General features: G+C 42.6%; 2 protein-coding genes across 2 annotated transcripts in view; one reads left to right on the plus strand and one right to left on the minus strand.

The window, feature by feature from the left end:
• Window positions 1-5284, plus strand: part of depdc5 (DEP domain containing 5, GATOR1 subcomplex subunit) — a 30461-nt gene extending 25177 nt beyond the window's left edge. Inside the window, exons 39-42 of the mRNA XM_079570189.1 lie at window positions 2718-2887; window positions 3016-3187; window positions 3277-3420; window positions 4727-5284. Of these exons, the coding sequence (XP_079426315.1) occupies window positions 2718-2887; window positions 3016-3187; window positions 3277-3420; window positions 4727-5025 (785 nt within the window). The 3' untranslated portion in view covers window positions 5026-5284. The remainder of the gene's footprint in view (window positions 1-2717; window positions 2888-3015; window positions 3188-3276; window positions 3421-4726) is intronic.
• A 2536-nt stretch (window positions 5285-7820) lies between these two features.
• Window positions 7821-21513, minus strand: LOC306972816 (major facilitator superfamily domain-containing protein 12-like; the record flags this gene model as incomplete). The annotated part of the gene is made up of 11 exons (XM_079569522.1): window positions 20836-21513; window positions 16033-16152; window positions 14655-14865; window positions 12008-12131; window positions 11625-11810; window positions 10194-10286; window positions 9999-10091; window positions 9160-9330; window positions 8987-9081; window positions 7996-8126; window positions 7821-7864 (listed from the first exon to the last, which is right to left on the minus strand). Exons 1-11 carry the CDS (start codon window positions 20981-20983, stop codon window positions 7821-7823), a joined length of 1416 nt encoding a protein of 471 aa, XP_079425648.1. The 5' UTR covers window positions 20984-21513.
• Window positions 21514-22620: the final 1107 nt, after the last annotated feature.

The following is a 22620-nucleotide window of genomic DNA, read 5'->3' on the forward strand; positions in this document are numbered from 1 at the left end:
ACACATCCACCTGAGCACCTCCATCTTAACACCTCCACCTGAGCACCTCCATCTGAGCACCTCCATCTGAGCACATCCACCTGAGCACATCCACCTGAGCACATCCATCTGAGCACATCCACCTGAGCACCTCCACCTGAGCACATCCACCTGAACACATCCACCTGAGCACATCCACCTGAACACATCCACCTGAGCACATCCACCTGAGCACATCCACCTGAACACATCCACCTGAGCACATCCACCTGAGCACATCCACCTGAACACATCCACCTGAGCACATCCACCTGAACACATCCACCTGAGCACATCCACCTGAGCACATCCACCTGAACACATCCACCTGAGCACATCCACCTGAACACATCCACCTGAGCACATCCACCTGAGCACATCCACCTGAGCACATCCATCTGAGCACATCCATCTTAACACATCCACCTGAGCACCTCACAAAAAGCAGAAGAAGAGTATGAATTAGCATTTATCTCAGAGGAGACTTTTATGCGCTAATTCTTTGCTAAATCCCAAAAGGTCTGTACAATCATTAATGATTTCTAACTAGGATTCGAGCTCACCTAAATGTGGTCGGTTGACAACAGCTGAAATGTGTATTGTTCTTACTTTGGGATGTTTGAGCCAAGGAAAAATACATTGGATAACTGATTCTGAAAGCTTTCCTGCGGTAACAGGCTTGGTAACTGTCCACATTCTGAAATTATTTACAAGAGCACATTCCCGTTGCATTATAGTCAACATTCTCTTTAGTCCAAGATCCACACATTCCATAAGTGAATAATCATTTGGCCTTGACCCAGAATGAAGGAACAAAACACAGACTGAGCCGTATTAAAACCATCTCCATCATCTTAATTGTGACTAATGTTCTCCTGTGACACGCCTCGTCCTCGTGACTCCTGCTCACAGCCTCCTCTCGGACTCGTGGTCATTAGTGTGTAGTGCATGGGTAGAAGGAGCCCGAGTGTGGTGTGTCCTGCATGTTTGGTGTTGGTGGCTGTGGGTCAGTAGTGCCGTAGTCACTGTGCCCGCCCCTCGCCTCCCGCTCTCCGCTTGGCTTCAGTGTCTGCACCAGCGCAAAGGTTTGTTTTTGTCCTCCTGTGTGTGACCCTGGCCTCCTGCCTCTCCCAATACATTATTTTTTACTTTCAATGACACTTAAAGGAGACATATTATGCTTTTTGGGGCATTTTGTGATCATCTACTGCACGCACACAACATTATTTAACACTTCAAACATTGCAAGAGGTAATATTGACTTGAAACGACTTCAAATAGAAACGAGTCATTTATTTCTGGTCCAAAGATAAACCGAAGGATGTAGACACTCCAGACCGAATGACGCTCTCCAAAAACACATGAAGTCTGCGTGGCTTTGCCTGGTCATCAGCAGGAGACACCTTCACCTGCAGATGACCAGGCAGCGGTGAGTGACAGATCCATTCGCCAGACAAATGCTCCAATAGCTTTGTCTCCAAATAAGTCCAAGTAAAATGTTGGAACTGGCCAAACACAGGCCTCAAACCCAACGCCTCTCTGTGAGTGTTTTAGCTGCGGTGGAATGGAAAGTGAAAGTGAAACTTAAAGCAGTACTAAGTAACTCACACCCCTAGAGGCCAGAAGCGCCACTGCAAGTGTCGTAGCATGTTGCATTTTTTTATTCATTAATTGTCCGTGAGAGTAAATACTGCGCTGACAGAAAAGACAAAGGGAGAGACGGAGATTGTACATCCAATAACACAATGGAGATCATTTTTTTCACTCAAACTTGGCTGTAAATACTGTACTAGCCTGCAGTTAGCTTTGCCCGTTAGCCTGTTAGCTTCTTCTTCATGATTCCATGTGTGTGTATTGGGGCCTCCGGGTTGGAACAGGGAAAGCTGCAGACCCCCAGTCATCGTACTAACACTCGTATTACCCCCAGAGGGACAACGAAAAGGATTTATTATGGTAAACAACTTACTTCGTACTGCTTTAACGCTGATTTTTTTTCTTTTCTTTTGAACACTACAGTTTTGTTTTCTTTACAAAGCAGCTTTGAAAGATTATAAAGCAATTGTATTATGAGATTATAAATACTGCCTAATGAGGAACAGTTAGGCTGTTTTACTTCAAAACCTTTTTATTGTACTTGCACTGTGATGCACTGAACCATGGGTAATGCACCGTGAACCGAACTGTGAGAGAGCTGAACCGTTACACTCCTACTCATTTGTGTTTGTGTTCTTGAGTGAGCTGCGTGAGAGCACGTCTGTGCTCTTCCTGGTTACACAGGGTGAGGACGTAACACAGGTACAAAAGAAGAACACAGAAGAAAAATGAACAAAATGACACAAAATATAAAAACACTGGCACACAAATGAAAATAGATCAGTGAACACACACAGGGCAGTGCATGAATCGCTTATAATACAACTCCGTCCAAACTACACAGGAAAACCATCATAACAAGAGGCCGTTTGGCATAATATGTCCCCTTTAAGTTTGTGCTTCGATTTGAAATGTGAATACCTTCAAATCAAAGCTGAGTGTTTGCATTCTAAGCCAAAACCAATAAAAAATAACGGTTGGTAAAGAAATAAAAGAAGCAAATGTCCCAATACCTTGCAGTCCAAGCTAATATAAAACTACTTGTGTGTGTCTGATATCTCGCCTCTGCCTCCTCCACCCTGTCCTGTTGTCCACCTCCCCCACAGCGGCCACTGTCCCGGAGCAGAAGACAGTGACTCTGGACGTGGACGTGAACAACCGCAGTGACCGCAGCGAGTGGTGCAGTTGCTATTACCACGGGAACTTCTCCCCCAACGCCGCCTTCGAGATCAAGCTGCACTGGATGGCTGTCACCGCCGCTGTGCTCTTCGAGATGGTAACGATCGTATCTCAGAGCACTTTTCTGACATGGTTTGCGATCGGGATTAGAGTTGGGGTTTGCCTTGTCTATTTAGTAAGATGTTTCTGAAGGAGTTTGTGCTGTATATGTTTTGTTCCGCTCAGGTGCAGGGCTGGCACAGGAAGGCAGCCTCCTGTGGGTTCCTCCTGGTCCCGGTGCTAGAGGTGCCCTTCTCTCTGACCTCCTACCTGTACGGTGACCCCCTCCGGGCGCACCTGTTCATCCCCCTGCACATCCACAGTCTGCTGAAGAACAGCAGCGACAACCTCTTCGAAGGTACGCAGGATCCCTCACACTCAAACCGTATTCATCACCGCAGTGTTTGATTTGTTAGTGAGGCATGTAACCCGTGTCCCCTCTGTCAGGGTTTGAGCCGGAGACGTACTGGGACCGCATGCAGCTCTTCCAGGAGGCCATCCTCTACAGATTCGGATTTGTTCACGACAAGTTCTCGGCCTCTGCCTTCAACTTCCCCTCTGAGAACAAGCCCCAGTACATCCATGTAACAGGTTTGTGCGAATGAGCGAGGTTTAATAATCATATAATGGCCGACCCTTTCATGGACACACATGTGGTTCAAGTGAGATTATTCAAAGATCTCGAGGGCATTGTTGAATGTGAATGACTTGTTTATTACTAAAAAAATAAACACAGCTCTCAAACTCATTTTCTTTATTGGACATGTTTTAAATAGCTTCAATTAAGTTTTGTCCTATTTTTAAAAATGAAATGATTCGACGCACCCCCTGTTAAGCTCTCGTGTACCCCCATGGGTCCCCGTACCGCAGGTTGGGAAACAGTGTCACAGACTGTCACTTTAAGGCTGTTGTTGCTCTTGGACCAGCGTCCTAAGAGATTAGACATATAGGTTTGGTTGGAAAGTAAATAATGTGTAATATTTAGTTTGTGTGTGTTCTTGTAATTACGACATTGTGAGGACCAGATTGAGTTCTTAACCAACAGAGAAGACATTTTTGGAAAGTGAGGACATTTTAGGTGGTCCTCACTTCTTTCAAGGACTGTTTGAGGGTCAAGATGTGGTTTTAGGGTTAGGTTTTGAATTGGGTTAAGATTAGGGTTAGAGTTAAGGGTTTATGGCTAGGGGTTAGAGTCTGGGTAATACATTATGTCTATGAGTGTCCTCACTAAGATAGCAGTACAAGATTGTATGTGTGTGGTTTTAGGGTTAGAGCCCAAATCTTAGGGTTAGAGTCTAGGTAACAGTGTTAATTTCGTCGACTAAAATATTTAGTCTTAATTTTAGTCAGTGTTATTTTTGACGACTAAAATTGGACTAAAACTAAATTAAGAGTTTTTCATGAGACTAAAACTGTGACTAAAATGTCCAGATATTTTAGTCGACTAAAATAAGACTAAATAAAAATGAAAGGGAGAGACTAAAATCATCCAAACTTGTATTGAGCGTCTGAAAGAGCCTCAGATCATGTAAATTCTCTGCCAAAGGATCAGCTCTGAGTTTTGTTCATGTGGAGCAGCTCCATGAAGCAGAAGAGCTTTATTAAATATGATTATAATGAATATTATCAATGCAAAGTCGACTAAATTCGTCTTAAATTTAGTCGACTAAATTTACTTGCAATTTTAGTCGACTAAAACTAGACTAAAATTGAAGATATTTTTTTGACTAAAACTAGACAAAAGACTAAGACTAGACAAAACTAGACAAAAGACTAAATTAAAATATGTTGTCAAAATTAACACTGCTGGGTAATACATTATGTCTATGAGTGTCCTCACTAAGATAGAAGTACAAGATCGTGTGTTAATCAAACTGCGTAATCCCTCCTCTCCCAGGCACCGTGTTCCTGCAGCTGCCCTACTCCAAGCGGAAGTACTCTAGCGCCCCCCAACGCCGGCGCCGGAACTCCACCACGTCCGCGGGCCAGGGCCCGTTCGGGGGCGAGGAGCGCACGGGCTTCTACTGGGCGTACAACACCATGCTGACCAAAGCGTGGCGAGCGGGCGTGCTGGGGGACGAGAGGCTGGCCGACCGGCTCCTGCGGGACTTCACCGACTTCTGCGCCAACAAGGACAACCGGCTGGCCACCTTCTGGGACAGCTGCGTGGACAAGATGAACGCCAGTGCGCCCTGACGGAGACACCAGCGACTTTGTGGAGGATTGTAGACGCGCTGCTGGACATCGCTGGACGTTTTTACTATTTATAACTTCAGATAAGGTTGACGTACGGATAAAGGTCTGCTCGGTAAATACATACACGTTCAGTATTCAGTGTCATCCTAGCAGTACTCTCACTGTATGCGCACATCTTGACCTCAAACTGACCATCAATAGAGAAAAACTATGGACTTAAGAAAGTATTTATTTGCACCTCTGTGAAGTTGCCCTCCATCAAACCTGCATGAAGTCGTTTTGGGAGACTTCTGATCTATCCACCTTATTCCTATTCACCAAGAGCCATTGCGTGAATGCAATCAATTTGACCTTTCCACTTTTAGCGAGCTTTAGAAACGTAGAGGAAAAGATCTGTGGTCAAGGAAGTTCAAACCGTGCCCTACACCTTTATGACATTTCAGCTTTTGACCCCCAGACCGCTTTTGTCCAGGAGCATGTTCCAAACATTGCTCTTATAGCCACACTTTTAACTTTCTTTGCTTTTTAGTACAACTGCCAACAACACAACATGCACAAGGCTCATCTGTACTTCCGTCATCTCACAGGAAGTCGTACCTGTGATCGTTTCTTCATCTGCGGCCACAGGAATACGGTGGATACAATCAACACAAAACAGCATTTAATGGGGGTGAACGTCAGAGGTTTAATTCGCTAATGCAGAGAGAATAGTTTGCCGTGTTTTGTTGGTGTATGAGAAAGATTTCCTGAAACAATGTTGACTTGAATAAAACTCCCCATACTCAAATAACAAATAAATCACTGTTCGTCCGCCCAAGTGCCTTTCAAACGACTGAGGTGTAATTTTGTGATGCCGACACTTCAGGGTCAGGGTCAGTAACATGATGCTCTGAGTGAAACCCCTGCACAATGTGAGGTCAATGTCACAAGTGTTTCTGTATGAACGACAATGCCTTAAATCAATCCACTGTCTGTATGTATAGTTGTAAATATACTATATAAATACTGTATAATATCATGGTTTGTGTTCTTATTTACTGAGTTAGTTCCAGAAGTCTGTTATTGTCATTAATCTGAGAAAAATGAATGATGCACATAAGTAACGTGAAGAGCTGGATGCTGAAGCAGGTCTGTAATGATGGGAGTGTCAGGATCACACGTACTTTCCTGACAGAGAGATTGTACATGTTTTATGTTGCAGACTTTTGCTCAGAACCATAAAACCAGCTTCCTCTGAAGTACCTACGAAGCATGAACGTCCTGAATAAATCAGCCCTATGCCCCTAGTAAAGCGCCCCCTGCTGTCACAGATCAACACTGACACGTTTTAGTTTAGAAGCTTCATACACAGGATCATAGAAGAGACATTTGGAAAAAGTGGCCAAACATATCGGCCATGCACATCGACATGGGTCAAAAAACCTCCAAGAAGAAACAAAAAAAAGGAAAAACTAGTGTTAAATCCCTTTATTTGCGATATTTACAAATATTTGACCGTAAAACATAGCCCTGATCCCTTTCACATAAAATCTCATCTTAATTCCATCATTTACAAAAAGTCAACAAGCGTTAAATTAATATTTAGGGCTGCTCAATATGTCGCAAAACTTTATCACAAGATATCACTGAGCTCTTCATTCGGATCCTTTACGAACAGCTGAAAAACTAATTTAGTCCATTTTAGTCTTTTTGCATTTCTAGTAAGTTTTCCCACAATGGAGAAATTTGCTTGTTACTCCAGTTATGCGCACATCCCATCCAGAAAACCTACCAGAAACCTTAAACTGATCCTGGAGCTTTACAGAGGCCACAGTGATGGAAAGTAAAGGCTCCATGCTGATCATTTAACAGTCAAATACGCCTATTCCTCTAAAAAGCTCCATAATGCACCTTTAAATCTCACGAAGCATACGTTGTAAACATCCGCGACAGTTACGGAATATTGTGCAGCCCGGGCTCCGTTAACATCCTTTACTTAAAACAAAAGTACATAAAAGTTTGAAAACGACGAGTGCGTTTGTGCGGATGAATTCCAGTTTTTCATTTCAAACACATTAGAATTAGAAGCATTAAAGACTGAAAGATTGTTCCCACATCATGTACGTATTATTGTGTCTTTGGTGTGATGGTAAAATAAATAAAACACGGCATAAAAACTGAGATGGAAAACCTCTGATCACTAAAAACCTCATATCTAATTCAACCAGGGCCGTATTATAGAACAGTGCCCTCTGCTGTCGGTCTACTAGAACAGCGTCTCATTCAGGGGTCCCATTTTATGCTTTAAAATGACCCAAATTATAATATCAATGGATAGATCCAGGTTTAAATGTCATTTGGTTGACTTTAAAACTAAGATGTCATGGGAGAAAAGTAGGCAAAAAGCTTAAATCCACCACACGTCTCCTGGCTGAATTATCTTTGCAATACCCCCCAAAAAGTAGCTCCTTTGTTTCTACTGTCCTTAAAGTATCTGTGAGTAGACGTGTGCGTTTGTGTGTTCCTCAAATCCCGACAGCTCTGTACATTGTTGAGGTAAAAAAGGTTCATGATTTGACCTGGTTTGTCGTTTGAAAACAAGAATAAAAGATTAAATACATGATAAAACACTGATGAGCTGGAAGTGCAGGATTGCTTTGGCCTATAGAGGGACTCTGATTTCCGTTTGGTCCCTCTCGTGTTGAGCAGAAGTCAAACCTCTGCTCCAAAGTGCGCCCACACCCTCCCTTTCACGCTTCAAGTCGTTGGGTTTTAAAGCGTCCGCTCGTCTTTGGCTCTTTCTTTCCAAATGCGAACTAGTTCACGGCGGATGCGTCTTCAGTTATGGCGGGCACGTTTCCTGGAATAAAAAACAGGCAGCTTTTAAAATGAAGCTCTTAAAACCCCTTGGTCCTTTCATGGGAAGTCCACGCGCTAAAAGCAACTATACCCTTCTCAAACCAAGGGCGAGTGTGCGGTCATGTGACTCACGTATTCGGATCTTGATTGGCCAGATGAGGATTGAGCAGAGCGCCAGGGCAGCCACGAAGGCCACGCCCCCCGTCACGAAGACCATGACGTAGTGGTAGAACCAGACGCAGGCCGGGCAGCACGCCACCGTACTGGGAAAACACGCAGATTAGACAGGGGCCCTATTGTGCATGTTTTAAGGAGACTTTTGTATCTGCATAGTAAATTAAAGGGGGGGTATTATGCAAAATCGACTTTTTCAAGCTTTACACCATGTTATTATGTCATTCCCTCATTAAAAACATGCCTGAAGTGTTGCCTTGGCACATTCACGTATTTTTGAGTAATCTGTACAAACTCTGATGGCGGCCATTTTAGGGATAGGTTTGCCTGAGTCCTCCTAGGAACGCCCCCACCTCCTGGAGACGCCTCCGAGCTTTCGTCACCAACCAGTAACGAGTAACCAACCACTGCTCCTCAGCAGAACCCCCTCCCCACTGATGCCACAGACAGCGTGTGGAGGGGGCGTGTCGGAAAGGCTCAGAGGTTCTTAAAGAGACAGAGGCCTATTTCAAGACATTCACTACAGCCATTTTGAAAGAGCAATTTTATACAAGGCAGTTATTCTAATTTACTGCATTTACAGACCAACAGAAGGTTTGGTCATCATTGTAGTGTGATATAGACTGGTGCTATGTGATTGAAAAAAAGCATAATACCCCCTCTTTAACACATGGCAAAGAGCAGTTCTACTTTCGGCCAGGAGAGGGCACACTTCCTCCTTTTACAGGAAAAAAAAACAAACATTTAGAGATATCCTTTTGAAACTCATGATGGGCTGATTTTGGTCTTTTAACTCTGATGTTAAAACCATGAAGTTCAGGAGAAAACTTGCCCAAAATGCCTCACCTCAGTTTGGTTTATGCTTGATTCAGGCCTTTAGAACTGCCTGAACCTCAGACCTACTCAAACTGTCCCATCTCCATGAAGTCCAGTAAAGGTGTGCACTCACTGACAGGGGTGCAGGCTCTGGATCAGCATGACGGCCAGTCCGTTGGCCACTTTGTCCGTGAAGCTCATGGCGCCGTACACAAACGCTCCGCTTTGCTGCGCAGACGAGAACACACAGGCTTTACTCTGAAGAACAGCGAGTGTGTGATGTGTCCGCGCGGCTGCCGTTCTTACCGTCTGGTTGGAGATGAGTTCCGCCGTCATGGACAGGGAGATGACCAGAATGGTGGCTGAGCCCGCCCCCAGCAGCACCGCGGCCCCGTACACCCGCTCACCCATAAACTCATCCAGCAGCACCCAGTAGGAGAAGGCCAGGATCAACAGCAGGCCCACGAAGTACGTCAGCTGCAGCGTTTGCAAATCAACACTTCAATGAGGTGCACTGTGCAACTTCCATTCTCACAAATAAAAACATGTCTTATAAAATAGTACATTTGTTTTTATGGTATGTTATTTCAGATTTCACAAGAGAATCCGAGTTCTTGCAGGCCATGATGCAGGCTAGCTAACGCTAACCCTATTTATTCCTATGGAAGGAGTGGGTTTTTGTTTTTTACTTTTTCAAATTAGCACCAAAAGTAGAAATTTCATTCAGTCTGTATTTCTCTCTACGAGCCGGCATTTAAAGGGTTAAACCTATATTAAAAATATATCCATATATGCATGAAGAGGGTTATTGAGAGTTAATGATATCAAAATGTGTCTTTTTATTTAGAAATGGTACACTAAAACAGAAATGTTTTTTTTACATTTTGTGTTTGGTTCTTTAGCCGACCGACCACAATGAGCACAGTCAGAAACACCACAAAGGTCAGGCCTTTGGGTTGCCAGATCTCATGGCTAAAACCAGCAGGCAATAAACCTATAGTATAGCAGATCAACATGGCTGGTCTTTATTTACATTTTTTTAATCTATGATACTTCTACACTGCTGTTGTTTAAAATGGGACATGTGATCACACAGCGTTTTATTTCCATGTCTGGATCTTTATACGAGCAACAGTGCGACTCACAGGTTTCCCGATGAGTTTGCTGATGGGCTTCATGATGAAGGAGGAGAGGAAGCCGCTCAGGTACATGACCAGAGGGATGGTGGCGATGAACTTCTGTTGGACACACACACACACACACTACTTTAGAACAGAGTTTCCTAATCACAGTGGATCACATGATCACATGTGTATCAATGAACGTCTCAGCGGGTTTACCTTGTCCAGCCCCAGAGTGTTGATCAGGTACATGGAGATGTAGGTCTGCGACAGATTCACGATTAGCCTGGTCGACATGTACAGCAGCGCCACCTGCAGACAAACACAGGGACTGTCGTTTCTCTGCAACGCTAGAATTCACTCATCATCATTGTCACAGTTCATTGCTCAACAACGTCAGAATCCAGCCCTCTGGCATGGAACAAACAGAGTGCAGTTTCTTAAGTTCAACTAGAATCAAATCTAAAAACTAAAACCAGGCGAAAAGGAGGATGAATAACGCAGAACAAAAGCACAACAAAAAGTGACAAAAGAAAGCAACAAAAGAGCAACAAAAAGGCGATGATATAAAAACGTAAAAAAAAAAAAGGGGGGGCAACAACATGAGGAAAAAAATCCATTTAGATCAGTTTTGTAGGCCTTAGCTTTCAAATGATGTGTGACACTGGCCTGTAGGCTGTAAGAGGCTTTTATATTTGGGTAAAGCCAAAATGGAGAAAATGCACTTGGTCACTGTTAGAGCATGACATTAACTCGCTATTTATCATACTGGGTCAGTCGTACTATCTCTGTCACAGCCTTGACTGTGGTGCTCAGACTCTTGCGTATCAGTCTGACGCTCTGAGAGGGGATTTATCCCTTTCCTATGGAAGCATAGACAGACTTGAATGGTAGGACTAGTGCAATGTCTTGAGTTCATGTCTCCGGGTCCAGCACAGATGGTAAATAAACTTCTCCTGCAAAAGACATCCAGGTGCTGCCTATTCTTCATCTATCCTCTCGAACACCATTGTTACCTCTCTAACACTTACGGTGCAGGTTAAAGCAGTACTAAGTAACGTGTTTACCATAATAAATCCTTTTCGTAGTCCTTGTGGGGTAATACAAGTGTTAATGGGATGATCTTTCATCTCCCCCTGGGAGAAAACCATGCTTGCAACTTGACTGCCACCGGACCGAAGCCACCAATACACACTAATAGAATCACGAAGAAGAAGCTAACATGCTAACGGGCAAAGCTAACTGCAGGCTAGCGTCATTTTAAACAGTATTTACAGCCAAGTTTGAGTGAAAAAAAAATATTTCCATTGTATAATTGGATGTAAAATATCCCTCTCTCCCTTCGCCTTTTCTGTCAGCGTAAATTAATAAGCTAAATAAATCGCAACTTGCTATGACACCTGCAGTTGCGCTTATGGCCTCTAGGGGCGTTACTTAGTACTGCTTTAAGAAGTGCTGTTGAAAATACCGTCAATTTCCACATAATTTCCCCCTAAAACCCCCTGTTTGGACACACATGAAGAGGGGCTTTAGTTTGGGCCATGACGCTGCTTTATTGCTGTGTGGTAGTAGTAGTAGTAGTAGTAGTAGTAGTAGTAGTAGTGGTAGTAGTAGTAGTAGTAGTAGTAGTAGTAGTAGTATATGGTGTACCTGGTAGAAGGACGGCTGCCGTAGCCAGCACTTCCACTGCAGCAGAGCAGACAGTGTAGTCCCCCTTGTGGCCAGCAGGGGGCTGTTCTCCCCCTCCTCCCCAGGTCTGTTCCTGCTCTCAGAGGTGCCCAGGTGGAAGAGCAGAGAGAACACCAGCCCGATGCCCAGCACGATCAGAGCCAGGTTCTAGGACACGCACACACACAGGATCAACTCATCAGCCATTTTAAAGTGATTGGAAGATTGCAAAACAACTGATCATGAAAGGATGTAACTTTTGACAAACTTATGCAGTAAAATTGTTTACATTACTTTCCAAGAAATGTTAAGATTCAATTCCAGTTTGGATCCAATTCAAACTCCAGTCTGCTTCCTTGTCTCACCCTGAAGACGGGGATGTCGGCCGGTCCCAGGATGTCCATGTCGGCCTCCTGTCCGCTCTGCATGTGGAACAGCAAGTAGGCCATAGCGTACACCGTGATGTTAGCCACCACTGTGAAGGCATACCTGTGAACCATTTTGAAGTTCAATGGGTATAAGGCCAAAAGTTCGGTAAAGTATTCACCTTATTCCGCCCCGCCCACTTTTGCCTCTGTTTGCTTTGTCTCGGCACTTACACAGTGTTCCAAATTATTATGCAATTGTATTTTTGTGTCAAAAAGGTAAAAACTGAACTATCAATGACATTAATCTCAGAGACCTGGGATGATTAGTTGTCAGTTAAGCCCAGTTAAGGGAAAAACTACTGAAAAAGGGTGTTCCACTTTATTAAGCAGTCATGTTTTGGGCCAGAATCATGGTGAGAGAGCTGGTCGGCCCCTTTAGGCTCCCTGAAAGTGTGAAAATGACTTTCTGACTGACCACTGTCTTCTATGCTACAAAATGAAGAGCCATGCTTTCCTTAACAAAATCATCTTCATCATGACAACGCACCATGTCCTGCTGTAAAGAATACCTCTGCATCACTGGCTGCTATGGGCATAAAAGGAGAGAAACTCATGATGTGGACCCCCTCCTCCCCTGACCTCAACCCTATTGAGAACCTTTGGAGCCTCAACAATAAAAACATCTATGAGGGTGGGAGGCAGTTTTCATCCAAACAGCAGCTCTGGGAGGCTATTCTAACATCCTGCAAACAAATCCAAGCAGAAACTCTCCAAACATGTCAATATTTGTGAATGATGAGCGTGGGAAACAAAGCTGTAGTGATTTTTCAGAGCTGGGACAAAATATTGTTTTGCGATATCCCACAATCGTTATTGGTTGTGATCCGTGTATCGTATCGAAAACTATGTATCACGATACTTTTCATACTCAACCCAGTTATAGAAAAAAAACTACACAAATGTTTTTGACTAGATTTGGCGCTGAGAGGTAAAGGAACAGGCCACCCTTTTTCCATACCGTGTACATACTATGTTGTTACCTGAGCTTAGACGAGTTGATACGTACCTGTCTGGTCTTTGTGCCCGTGGAAGAGCGTGGTCGCTTCCAACTTCACCCCATTCAGAGCTATAGGAATATACTGGGAGAGGCCAAATGCTAACAACATCTTTGGTCGTTTTGCGTGACTGAGGGCACGCACAAAGACCAGACAGGTACACATGAACGCGTCTAAGCTCAGGTAAGAACATATCTCAGTATGAAAAAGCGGTGGCCTGTTCCTTTAAACAAAAGAGCCAGTTGTCAAAAACTGATTCATATTTCATTTATGCATTTTTGGAAACTCATTAAGTCTCAAGTCTGGATCTTAAGTCAACATTGAACCAGTCTGACTACTAAAGTCTGGCTCTGCTCCCACATGAAGAGGGACGATGCCTTCATGTGCTCTGGTAAAGATGATCCTTTCCAGCTGTGAAATAGAAATTCTGAGTGCATTAAGTGCAGCATAAGCAACCTCTGCTGTGTGAGAGACAAACCTATGGCTTTGACAATAAAACGAAAGGACAATATTGCCCACCTGTACGGCAACACCGCGGGGACAAGCCTGCACAGGAGTGAACATTCTCTATAGTCTTTACTTCTCCTTTCTGTTCAAATAAAACACAGCGGACTTTCCCAAACAGAAGCCACTGAAGCAAGTCCTCCTCGCAGCTGCCGCACTAATATCACTCTATTAACTCTTAATGGAGGGAGAAAAGGAATTTGACGAGTGAGCAGCAGTTTTAGGATATGTGGAATTTCTTGTAAATGGATGACCAGGCCTTTTTGTAGGAATTGTCACTTTGACGGATCTGGAATTTAAAGCATGTAATTGAGTTAGGAGCTCTGACTGTGAGGCTTTGTGTGTTTATGGAATAGTCAGCAGGAGGAAGAGTAACGTGTTTTCTGTGTGGCATTTTTAGAAAAGAGCCTGTGTACGGTCTGGAATTTCACAAATGATGGAAAAAACGTAAAGGTATGAGGTGTTTTTATGGGGTTTTGTTGCGTGAGCATTGCATAAAAGCAAAAAAAAATCTTTATCTTTAGAGAGACCCAGTTTTGATGCTGTCGTTTCAGGGACAGCGTTAAAAAAAGAAGTGACTTGGTTGTTTCAGCTCAAATAAATGACACAAATTGATTATTTTTGCATTTTATTTTGATGATATAATGTTGAGATTTCTAGCTAGCTGTTCCCACGCACCAACCCGTGAACGTCTGAACAGATGTTATGTTTGCACCGAAGGTTGTGAAGAAGGAGCTCTTTCTAACCTACTCTGGACACGCCTGTTCTTTTTTCTTACGCTAATGTCAGGGCGGAAATGCACGTTTGGAGGTTACAGAGGAGGTTTTTAGTCACTCCTACAGACTCGGACTGAACAATTATCATTATTTATTTTTATTAATTCAAAAACTAAACAAGCTCCAAAAATCCCTCAAAAAAATATATATATATATTTAGCAACAAACAGATAATTGAAACCTTTATCTATTTTGTAAGGAAAGTCTATGTTGTTGCATTGTGCTGAACACCCTGGAGGACCTGCCACACTTCCTTCCTACAACACGTGTTGATCCTGGACTTGGCTGGAAGGGTCAGTGCGCTGGTACCTGTAGGCGGTGAGCTCCACCTTGGCGTGTTCACAGCGGACCAGCTCAGGGATGAGGGACAGGTGGGAGATCTGCACGGCGGCCCAGCCGAACTGGAACACCACGATGAAGGGCACGAAGAACAGCATGCTGGCCCACTGCGGAGTCATAGAGGAGCAGCCCGGGCACTGGTTAAAGATGAAGGAGAAGGACAGCGCCACACACAGGGTGCCTGGGGACAGACACAAACACACAGCGCCGTTAACCCACCGACTCAGGGATCTGTGGGTGTCATGGGGGAAGAAGGGAGCGTTTAGAAGAAACTTTTTTTTTTCCGCTATAAACCGCAGAAGAAGAATGTGACTTGATAGTTACACACTTCAACATCTACCACAGGAAAGATGTGAGCGCTATCATTATTAGATTGTTTTCAGAGTCCGTAGAGATTGTGCTATAGTTCAGGTTTATTTTGATTAAAGCAGGCCCCGCCCTCTCACCGATTGCTAAAAAACATAAAATCATGATATAAAACTCTCCCGTTTGTCCCACCACTTAGAAAGAAGCTGAACTGGGAAAGGAAACAGGAAAGTTGTGTTATGTTTTGACACGATGAGCCTCACATCAAGTTCACAAATTATTTACGGAAAAAGTACAAAAACTTAAGTGTTTTTTGACCGTTTTTACTTTATTTTTTTTATTCCCCAACTTAAAGTTCCCATTGGAAGTTTCCAGATAATAAAGTAGATGGTCTGAAAACGTATGTCGCAAAGAAATCTTGGTGCTTCCTTTATACTGTATATAAATCTATTTTCCAAACTGTTTTCAAATTCCTTACATACTTTATTGTCATAGAGCAGTGGTTCCCAAAGTGAGGTCGGCGGCACCATAAGGAGGGGTGTTCCTAAAGCTAGTGTTCCCAATCCTTTCTGGTCGTGACCCCCAAAATCAATCAACAAACAACCCGGGACCCCCTTCTGTAAAATGTAAGTAGCATTTACATGGAGCAAAACTTTTAGAATCTGGTTTAATGGTGTTAGTTTGGAGACTGTCTCCTGCGACCCCCAGTTTGGGAATGGCAGAGTAATCAGAAAAAGTATATATAATTTTAGAAATACTAAACTGTAACATAAAAAAACAAGAGGATGTGAAGACTTTAAGAGACCAGTCTATCTATCCAATCAAAAGAACAGACATTTTCTCTGGATCACTTCTTGTAAAACTCCTGCCCGAGGTCTGCTTTCAGTCACCTGACAATCAGCAGTTGGAAACAGCGGACACTTTTGTCAACCATAAAAGAATCCATAAAGAGAGGCAAAGTCCTCGTTCTTTCAGGGCAAAGAGTTTTTACGAGCTCCTGTAGGTCACGCTCCGGACACTGATGGGACAGACTGTAGCTCACCCACGAGGTGCCAGCTCTTCCTCTTGCCGTAGTTTCCACACCCCGGCGCCCGGTCCGACTCGTAGCCGATGAGGGGCGTGCAGATGCCGTCGGCGATCTGTCCCACGAGCAGCAGCACGCCTGGACACAACATTCAACACTGTACATGTCAGAACACAATAACTACACAGTATATACAATAACTACACAGTATATACAATAACTACACAGTATTCCTGTTTAAGATCCACTTTAGACTTGTTTTGGTCCTGATTTCGTGTTTTCTGCTGAACTCTTTTTTAGGTTTAGTTAAACACCGTGGTAATATCGTAATCACACGTTTTCAATATCGTGCAGCCCAAATGTAAATATTTGGTTCTGATTGTAATAAGCCAAACTTCCTCCATTCCTCAACCGGGGCTAAAACCGAAACTAAAACGGGTTTGACTGACTCCAGATCAGGACGAAACCAGAACTTACAACATATTTCTGAACATTTCCACTGGCTGGATCCGAACCCGCAGTAGCGTTTCATTTCAGTTTCTTGTGAAGAGCGGGAGAGGGATGTGTGGCTTTCTTGTTGTCTGTTCATATTTTTGTTTCGTTTTTTAAATTTATAACAAAAAAAGAAAAAATATTCACCTGATTTTTTTTGTTGATCAAAAAGAATGAATAAAGAAAAGAGTTGTCACGATAACAGAATTTGAAGTTCGATATACAAACTTGAAAATTAGAATATTGTGAAAAAGTTCATTTATTTCTGTAATTCAACTTAAAATGTGAAACTAATGTATCGACTATAATTCATCCAAAACACCTGCAGAGGGTCCCTGAGACTTTAAATGGTCTCTGTGGTTCAGTAGAATGGGGAAGACTGACCTGACAGTTGTGCAGAAAACCATCATTGACACCCTCCGTAAAGCTCCAGTCCCATCCACTCCCGGTCACGTGTCGGGGTCCAACATAAAAAATCCCATGTATTTTTAGCATTCACTTTTTGAAAAAGTCAAAAAATACATGGGATTTTTTTATGTCGGACCCCGACACATGACGGGAGTGTGTGGGACTGTGGAGCTCTATAAGGAGAGAAAACCTCTAAAGGTAATAGCAAAAGAAGGTGGATGTCCTCAAAGTGCTGGATCAAAGTAGCCTGGCTAACGCCATGCTCTGTGTGCACTTGAATCATTTCGAACGGCAAAGCAGCCATGGCCGAAATCTTCGCATGGATTTGAGGACCAATCACAGAAAGAGGAGGGACGGCCAGACAATGGCGCACTATTCGACTATTGTTTAGGGATAAAAAAAAATAAAAAAAATTACGGATCCAACATGATAGCAGCAGACGCAACGCCATTTTTCGATCAAGCTTTAGACCGTGTTCTAAATAGTTTAGCTCTAAAGTTACAGCGAGTACGTCCTACATCATCTGATACGATTGGCTGTGGCTTCGTGCAGACACATATGATAGACATTTATACCGCCCAATAAACGGCTATGGACAATCGTAAACCACACCTCTCCTACGAGAAAATGAATTGGTGGTCCCCAGACTAAATATAACTTGTGATTTTAGTCTGGCACCAGCCAGGCTAGTATCAAAGCACATTCATAGAAAGTTAAGTTGAAGGAAAAGTGTGTAAGAAAAAGGTGCACAAGCCACAGGGATGACCACAGTCTGGAGAGGATGGTCAGGGAAAGGCCATTCAAAAGTGTGGGGGACCTAATTGTCATATTTATTGCTCTGTTTTATTGCCTTAATGTTTGGTGCAGCCCTGTGAGGCGACTTCTGTTGTGATATTGGGCTATACAAAACCATTAAACTTGAAACTTGAACTTCACAAGGAGTGACTGAGGCTGAGTCAGTGCATCAAGAGCCTCCACGCACAGACGGATCCTGGACATTGAGATTCCTCTTGTTTAGCCACTCCTGAACTACAAACAATGTCAGAAGCGTCTTACGTGGGCAAAATAAAGAAAGAACTGGTCTGTTGCTCAGTGGTCAACAGCTCTCTTTTCTGATGAGAGCAAATGTTGCATCTCATTTGGAAACCAAGGTCCCAGAGGAAGAATGGAGAAGCAAACCGTCCAAGATGCTTGAAGTCCAATGCGAAGTTTCCACAGTCTGTGATGATTTGTGGAGCCATGTCTTCTGCTGGTGTTGGTCCAGAGTAACCGTCAAGCAGGAGATTTTAGAGTTTCATGGTTACAATAAGTGAATCCTCCTGCCAGGTGTTTCTTACCACTGCTGCCCACGGCTCCCTACAGGTTGCCCCAGCAGCGTCGAAGGACGACTTTTGTTGTACAGTGATGAATAGACAAATAAAGCACTTTTACCTTGACCAAAGGTAAAAATCGCAATATTTGTCGGAAAAATATATATTGTTTTTTTTGGTCATAATCGTGCAGCCCAAGCTTCATCTGTTTGGAAAAACAACACACACCACTTTTAAGCTCATACTTAAACTTTTCTCATCCAAGAGACGTAAAAGAGAGAAGAGGTTTCATTTTTTAGGCATTTTTCCTCAGCCCTAATCAAAAGTAGTTTCTTAATATTGAACATTTAAAGAAGGTTTCAGTTTAAACCGACAGATAATTCACACTATAATAAGAAATTCTGGGTAACAGTTTGGGTTCCACTTCTCAAAATTCCAAAACCATTGTTGCCGTAGTGATAAAAACGTCAATGTGAAGTGAAAGCGTCACGGGCCAAAGTCTGCGCTTGAATCCGCCGTGTGGCGTTTGCGTAGCGAGAGCGGTCCGAGTGGTCAGCCTCCTGACGTCCTGTTGAACTGCCGGTTCAAGTTTAGTCTTCTGGGGTTAAAGGTCACCAAAACAAAGTCACAGGGCGCGCCTCCAAAGCTCATCCCTGATATTGGGAGATTATCGCAGTATCTTCATCCAGAAGCAAGTGAACTGGTCATTTGGAAATACATTGTGCAATTCCATCCTTTTATCCACAGTGTTTTCTTGTAAAACGCTACAATAACGTAACTAAAGGTTGTTATGGAAAGATTATCTGCTGTATTGTCACGCATCTGTCCTCGCGGTGTTGAAATGCTCAGGATTATAGAGCTGTAAAACTCTGCAGGCGCTGGAGTCCCGTGAAGGACACTTAGTTCTGCTGCTACAGGTGTAGAGTGGGTTCAGCGGCTTCACTAAAACCGTGAAGAAAAACCAGCCTGTGCACTTGTCCTGTGACAACAAAAAGAAGCTGCAGTTCACTTCAACTTGTTTATTGTTTTGGTTTTTAGATGTAATAATTCGAAATCAACATAATAAAGATGAATATGGCCCGACCGATAGGGATTTTTGGGGTCTGATACCGATACGAAGGGGTTGGCATGGCCGATAGCAGATATGTAGGCCGATATTCTAAGTAGTTTAACTTGATGTTGTTCTTTTTTAGATCTCACCAATAGCCTAAAATTTTTGAAACGTCTAAAATCCTGTACATGAAGCTTCGAAATGTGTCAGTGTTGAACTGTGACAGCAGGGGGCGCTAATGATTTGTGCAGAGTAGGTACTTCAGAGGGAGCTTGTTTGAAAGACAAACAGTAGATTCCAAAACAAAAACAGTGAGTCTCTATGTCTTATGGATCACAAAATATACGCAAAAGTTTAAAACATAAAATATGCAAAATAGGTATACAGTTTTCACCGCGATGTTTCTCCGCTCCCCTGAGGCCTAGGAAGTTGTGGTTGTGCTCATTTTAAAGTGAAAATATCCTAATATCGGCCGATAATATTAGCCGGCTGATATATCGGTGGGGCCCTAAAGAGGGATAAAGACTTCTCATCCAAACAGAAAAGAACCAAGAACAGTTAAGTCTTTTTCAGAAGGACTTTGTCATTATATCTAAATATCTAAATCCCAGCCTGATTTATTGAGTTTTGCACTCCCTTATATTAGGGAAGATAGGGTTTAGTTTACAACTAAAAAGCCGCTTTAAAAATAGATAAACCAAGGCACCCAGGGGCCCCTGATGAAAGTATTTTAGGCTTTTTTAGATAAAGCAGAGGAAACTCCTGTTACGATACTGGGCTACACTAAAAAACTTGAGCAGATTTGCCCCAAAGAGCCCACCTGGTTTTAATCATACACTCAGTGATCATTTCGTCGACGAAAATAATTTTTGTCAAAGTAATATTTTTGCCAACTAAAATTTGACTAAATCAAAATGTAAAGTTTTTTATAAGACTTAACAATATCTGGACTAAAATGTCCAGAAATTTTCATCGACTAAAATGTGACTAAATAAAAATGAAAAGAAGAAACTAAAATCATCCAAAACTTCCGATGACAGTGTTATTTATTTTTTAGCTTTATCCAACACTCATCTACACGGATCATTTTCCTTGCGTTGTCTTGTTGTCGTCACTTTTTGAACTTTTTCTTTCATTGCTTTTCTAATGCAATTTTGACCCATTTTTACCACATTTTCATCCCTTTTTTGTTGCTCTTTGTTGGCTGTTTTTGCTGCATTTGTGTCACTTTTTGATCACTTTTTTGTCATGTTTTCGTCACTATTTTGACACTTTGTTCAAGAAGCTTTTAGATTTGGGTAAAGCCAAACCATAGAACATGTGTTCAGTTCAGGTGGGGGTTAAAAGGTTAAATTCACTGCCAAAGGAAGAGCTCTGAGCTGTGTTCATGTGGGATAACAAACACGAAGCAGGACCTTATTTAAATATAAATAAATATGATAAATGCAAAGTCGACTAAATTCGTCTGAATTTTAGTCGACTAAATCTCGACTAAAATTCAAGGACATTTTCGTCAAAAGAAAATAAAAGTGAAAATGAAGAGTGGCGCGTGGCACTTACCCGCGTAGGTGTTCTGGAAGCCCAGGACGTCGTGGTAGAAGACCAGCAGGTAGGTGAACCACATCGAGGCGCACAGATCGTTTAGAAAGTGTCCCACGGCGTAGCTCAGCCGCCTGCACAGAGGCAACGACCTGTCCGTGTCCGACATGTCCACTGCTGTCTCACTAAAATCCCTTTTCTAAAAAAAATCAAGACCCTCAAAACTCCACGGCTCCTAAGTGTGTGTGTGTGTTTTTATTTTATGGCATTTCCCTTTCGAATGATTGCCTCTCCTTCAGCGAGACGAGTGTTACGTTACGCATCCCATTTGTGTAAGTTTCCTCTTCAGGTCAGGTGACAGTGACAAGTCAAACGAAATGAAAGAGGAGCAAGAGGAGGGAGAGGCAGAAACAGCAGCGGGAGCGCAGCCAAGTGAGCTTCCAGCGCTAAGCTTGACCGAGAAAACACCGCATATTTGGCTCAAAAAAACATGAAATAAATACAAAAACTTAAATAATCATTACTGGCTGCCACTCCCGTGTTGTCTGGAAAAGGATACACATGATAAAGCCAAATATAACCAGCGAATGCCCGTAAAAACAGCGTTAGCTAGGAGCTGCTCCGGCGACAGAAAAGCAGATGATGTAAACAGACCGGTGTTGATGACGTCAGCAGAAAAGGGACCAATGAGAGCCAGGGCTGGACAGCGCGCAGCCAATCACTGCGCCGCCACGCCAGGGCTTCGTCACGTGATTTGTGTTACATGTGGCGAATAAAAAAAAAACACACATAAAAATATGAAAAACAATTCAATAAAAGATGTTTCATATAAACATTCTTTGTTGTTGTTGTTACGAGTTTCGATGAAGTAAAAGCAAAGGTTGGTTTCATTATTCAATTAAATGGAACTGATAATGAAAGCACTGCGGGTGAAAAGAAGTGCATTTTCTCCAGTTCAGCTTTACCCAAATCAACAAATGTTTTTTTCCTTTCTTTTTCGACCTTTCTTATCATTTTTTTGTCACTTTGTTGCCAATCTTTTGTCACTCATTCGTTCCTTTTTCGTCACATTTTTCGTCACTTTTTTTGCTGCGTTTTTGTCACTTTTCTGTCACTTTGTCATTGCTTTTTTTTTTTTTTTTTCACTTGACACGTTTTCATCCTCGTTTTCGTCTCATTTTTGCTAGTTTTTTCAAGGAGCTTTTAAATTCAGGTAAAGCCAAACGGGAAAACATGCCCTCAGTTTAGGGTTAAAATGTAAAATAATAAACAATAATTACGGGTTGCCATGGAAAAGTAGGGGATAAAGAAAACAAAAATAACTTGTGATTCACAGAAAATTGTCAAAAATGTCTTAACGAAGAATGAGGAAGTTAAAAATAAGAAACGGATCTCCCACATCTTTTTTTACATGGTGGCGCAGTGGTGGCTCATACTTACATAGTTCAATATTTGAACACTTATTGAAGCCATTATTCATCTAAAGCAAGAAATAGGGACGTGCATATGAAAATCTCACATTACCTTCCCACAGAGATGCCACTAAATTTAGTATTTCAGATTAGAGGAAGATTACAGAGTAGAAATTCAAGCACCATATGCATTATGTCAATAGTATACTTCAGCAAAATTAATTTCCTCTTAAAAATCCTATAGTTAAGAGGGTAAAAAAACCTTAGGAAATGACTCAGTTTGCAGTTTTATATATGTGTCCTTAGTGTGGTGAGTAAAACATCATGCAGAGGTTTGTTTGAGAGTCATGTGACCCTGACATCAGCACTAATCTGTTACTGATAAAACGGCTTA

The sequence above is a fragment of the Gobius niger genome (genome assembly GCF_951799975.1).
Source record: "Gobius niger genome assembly, chromosome: 13".
Classification (NCBI taxonomy): Eukaryota; Metazoa; Chordata; class Actinopteri; order Gobiiformes; family Gobiidae; genus Gobius; species Gobius niger.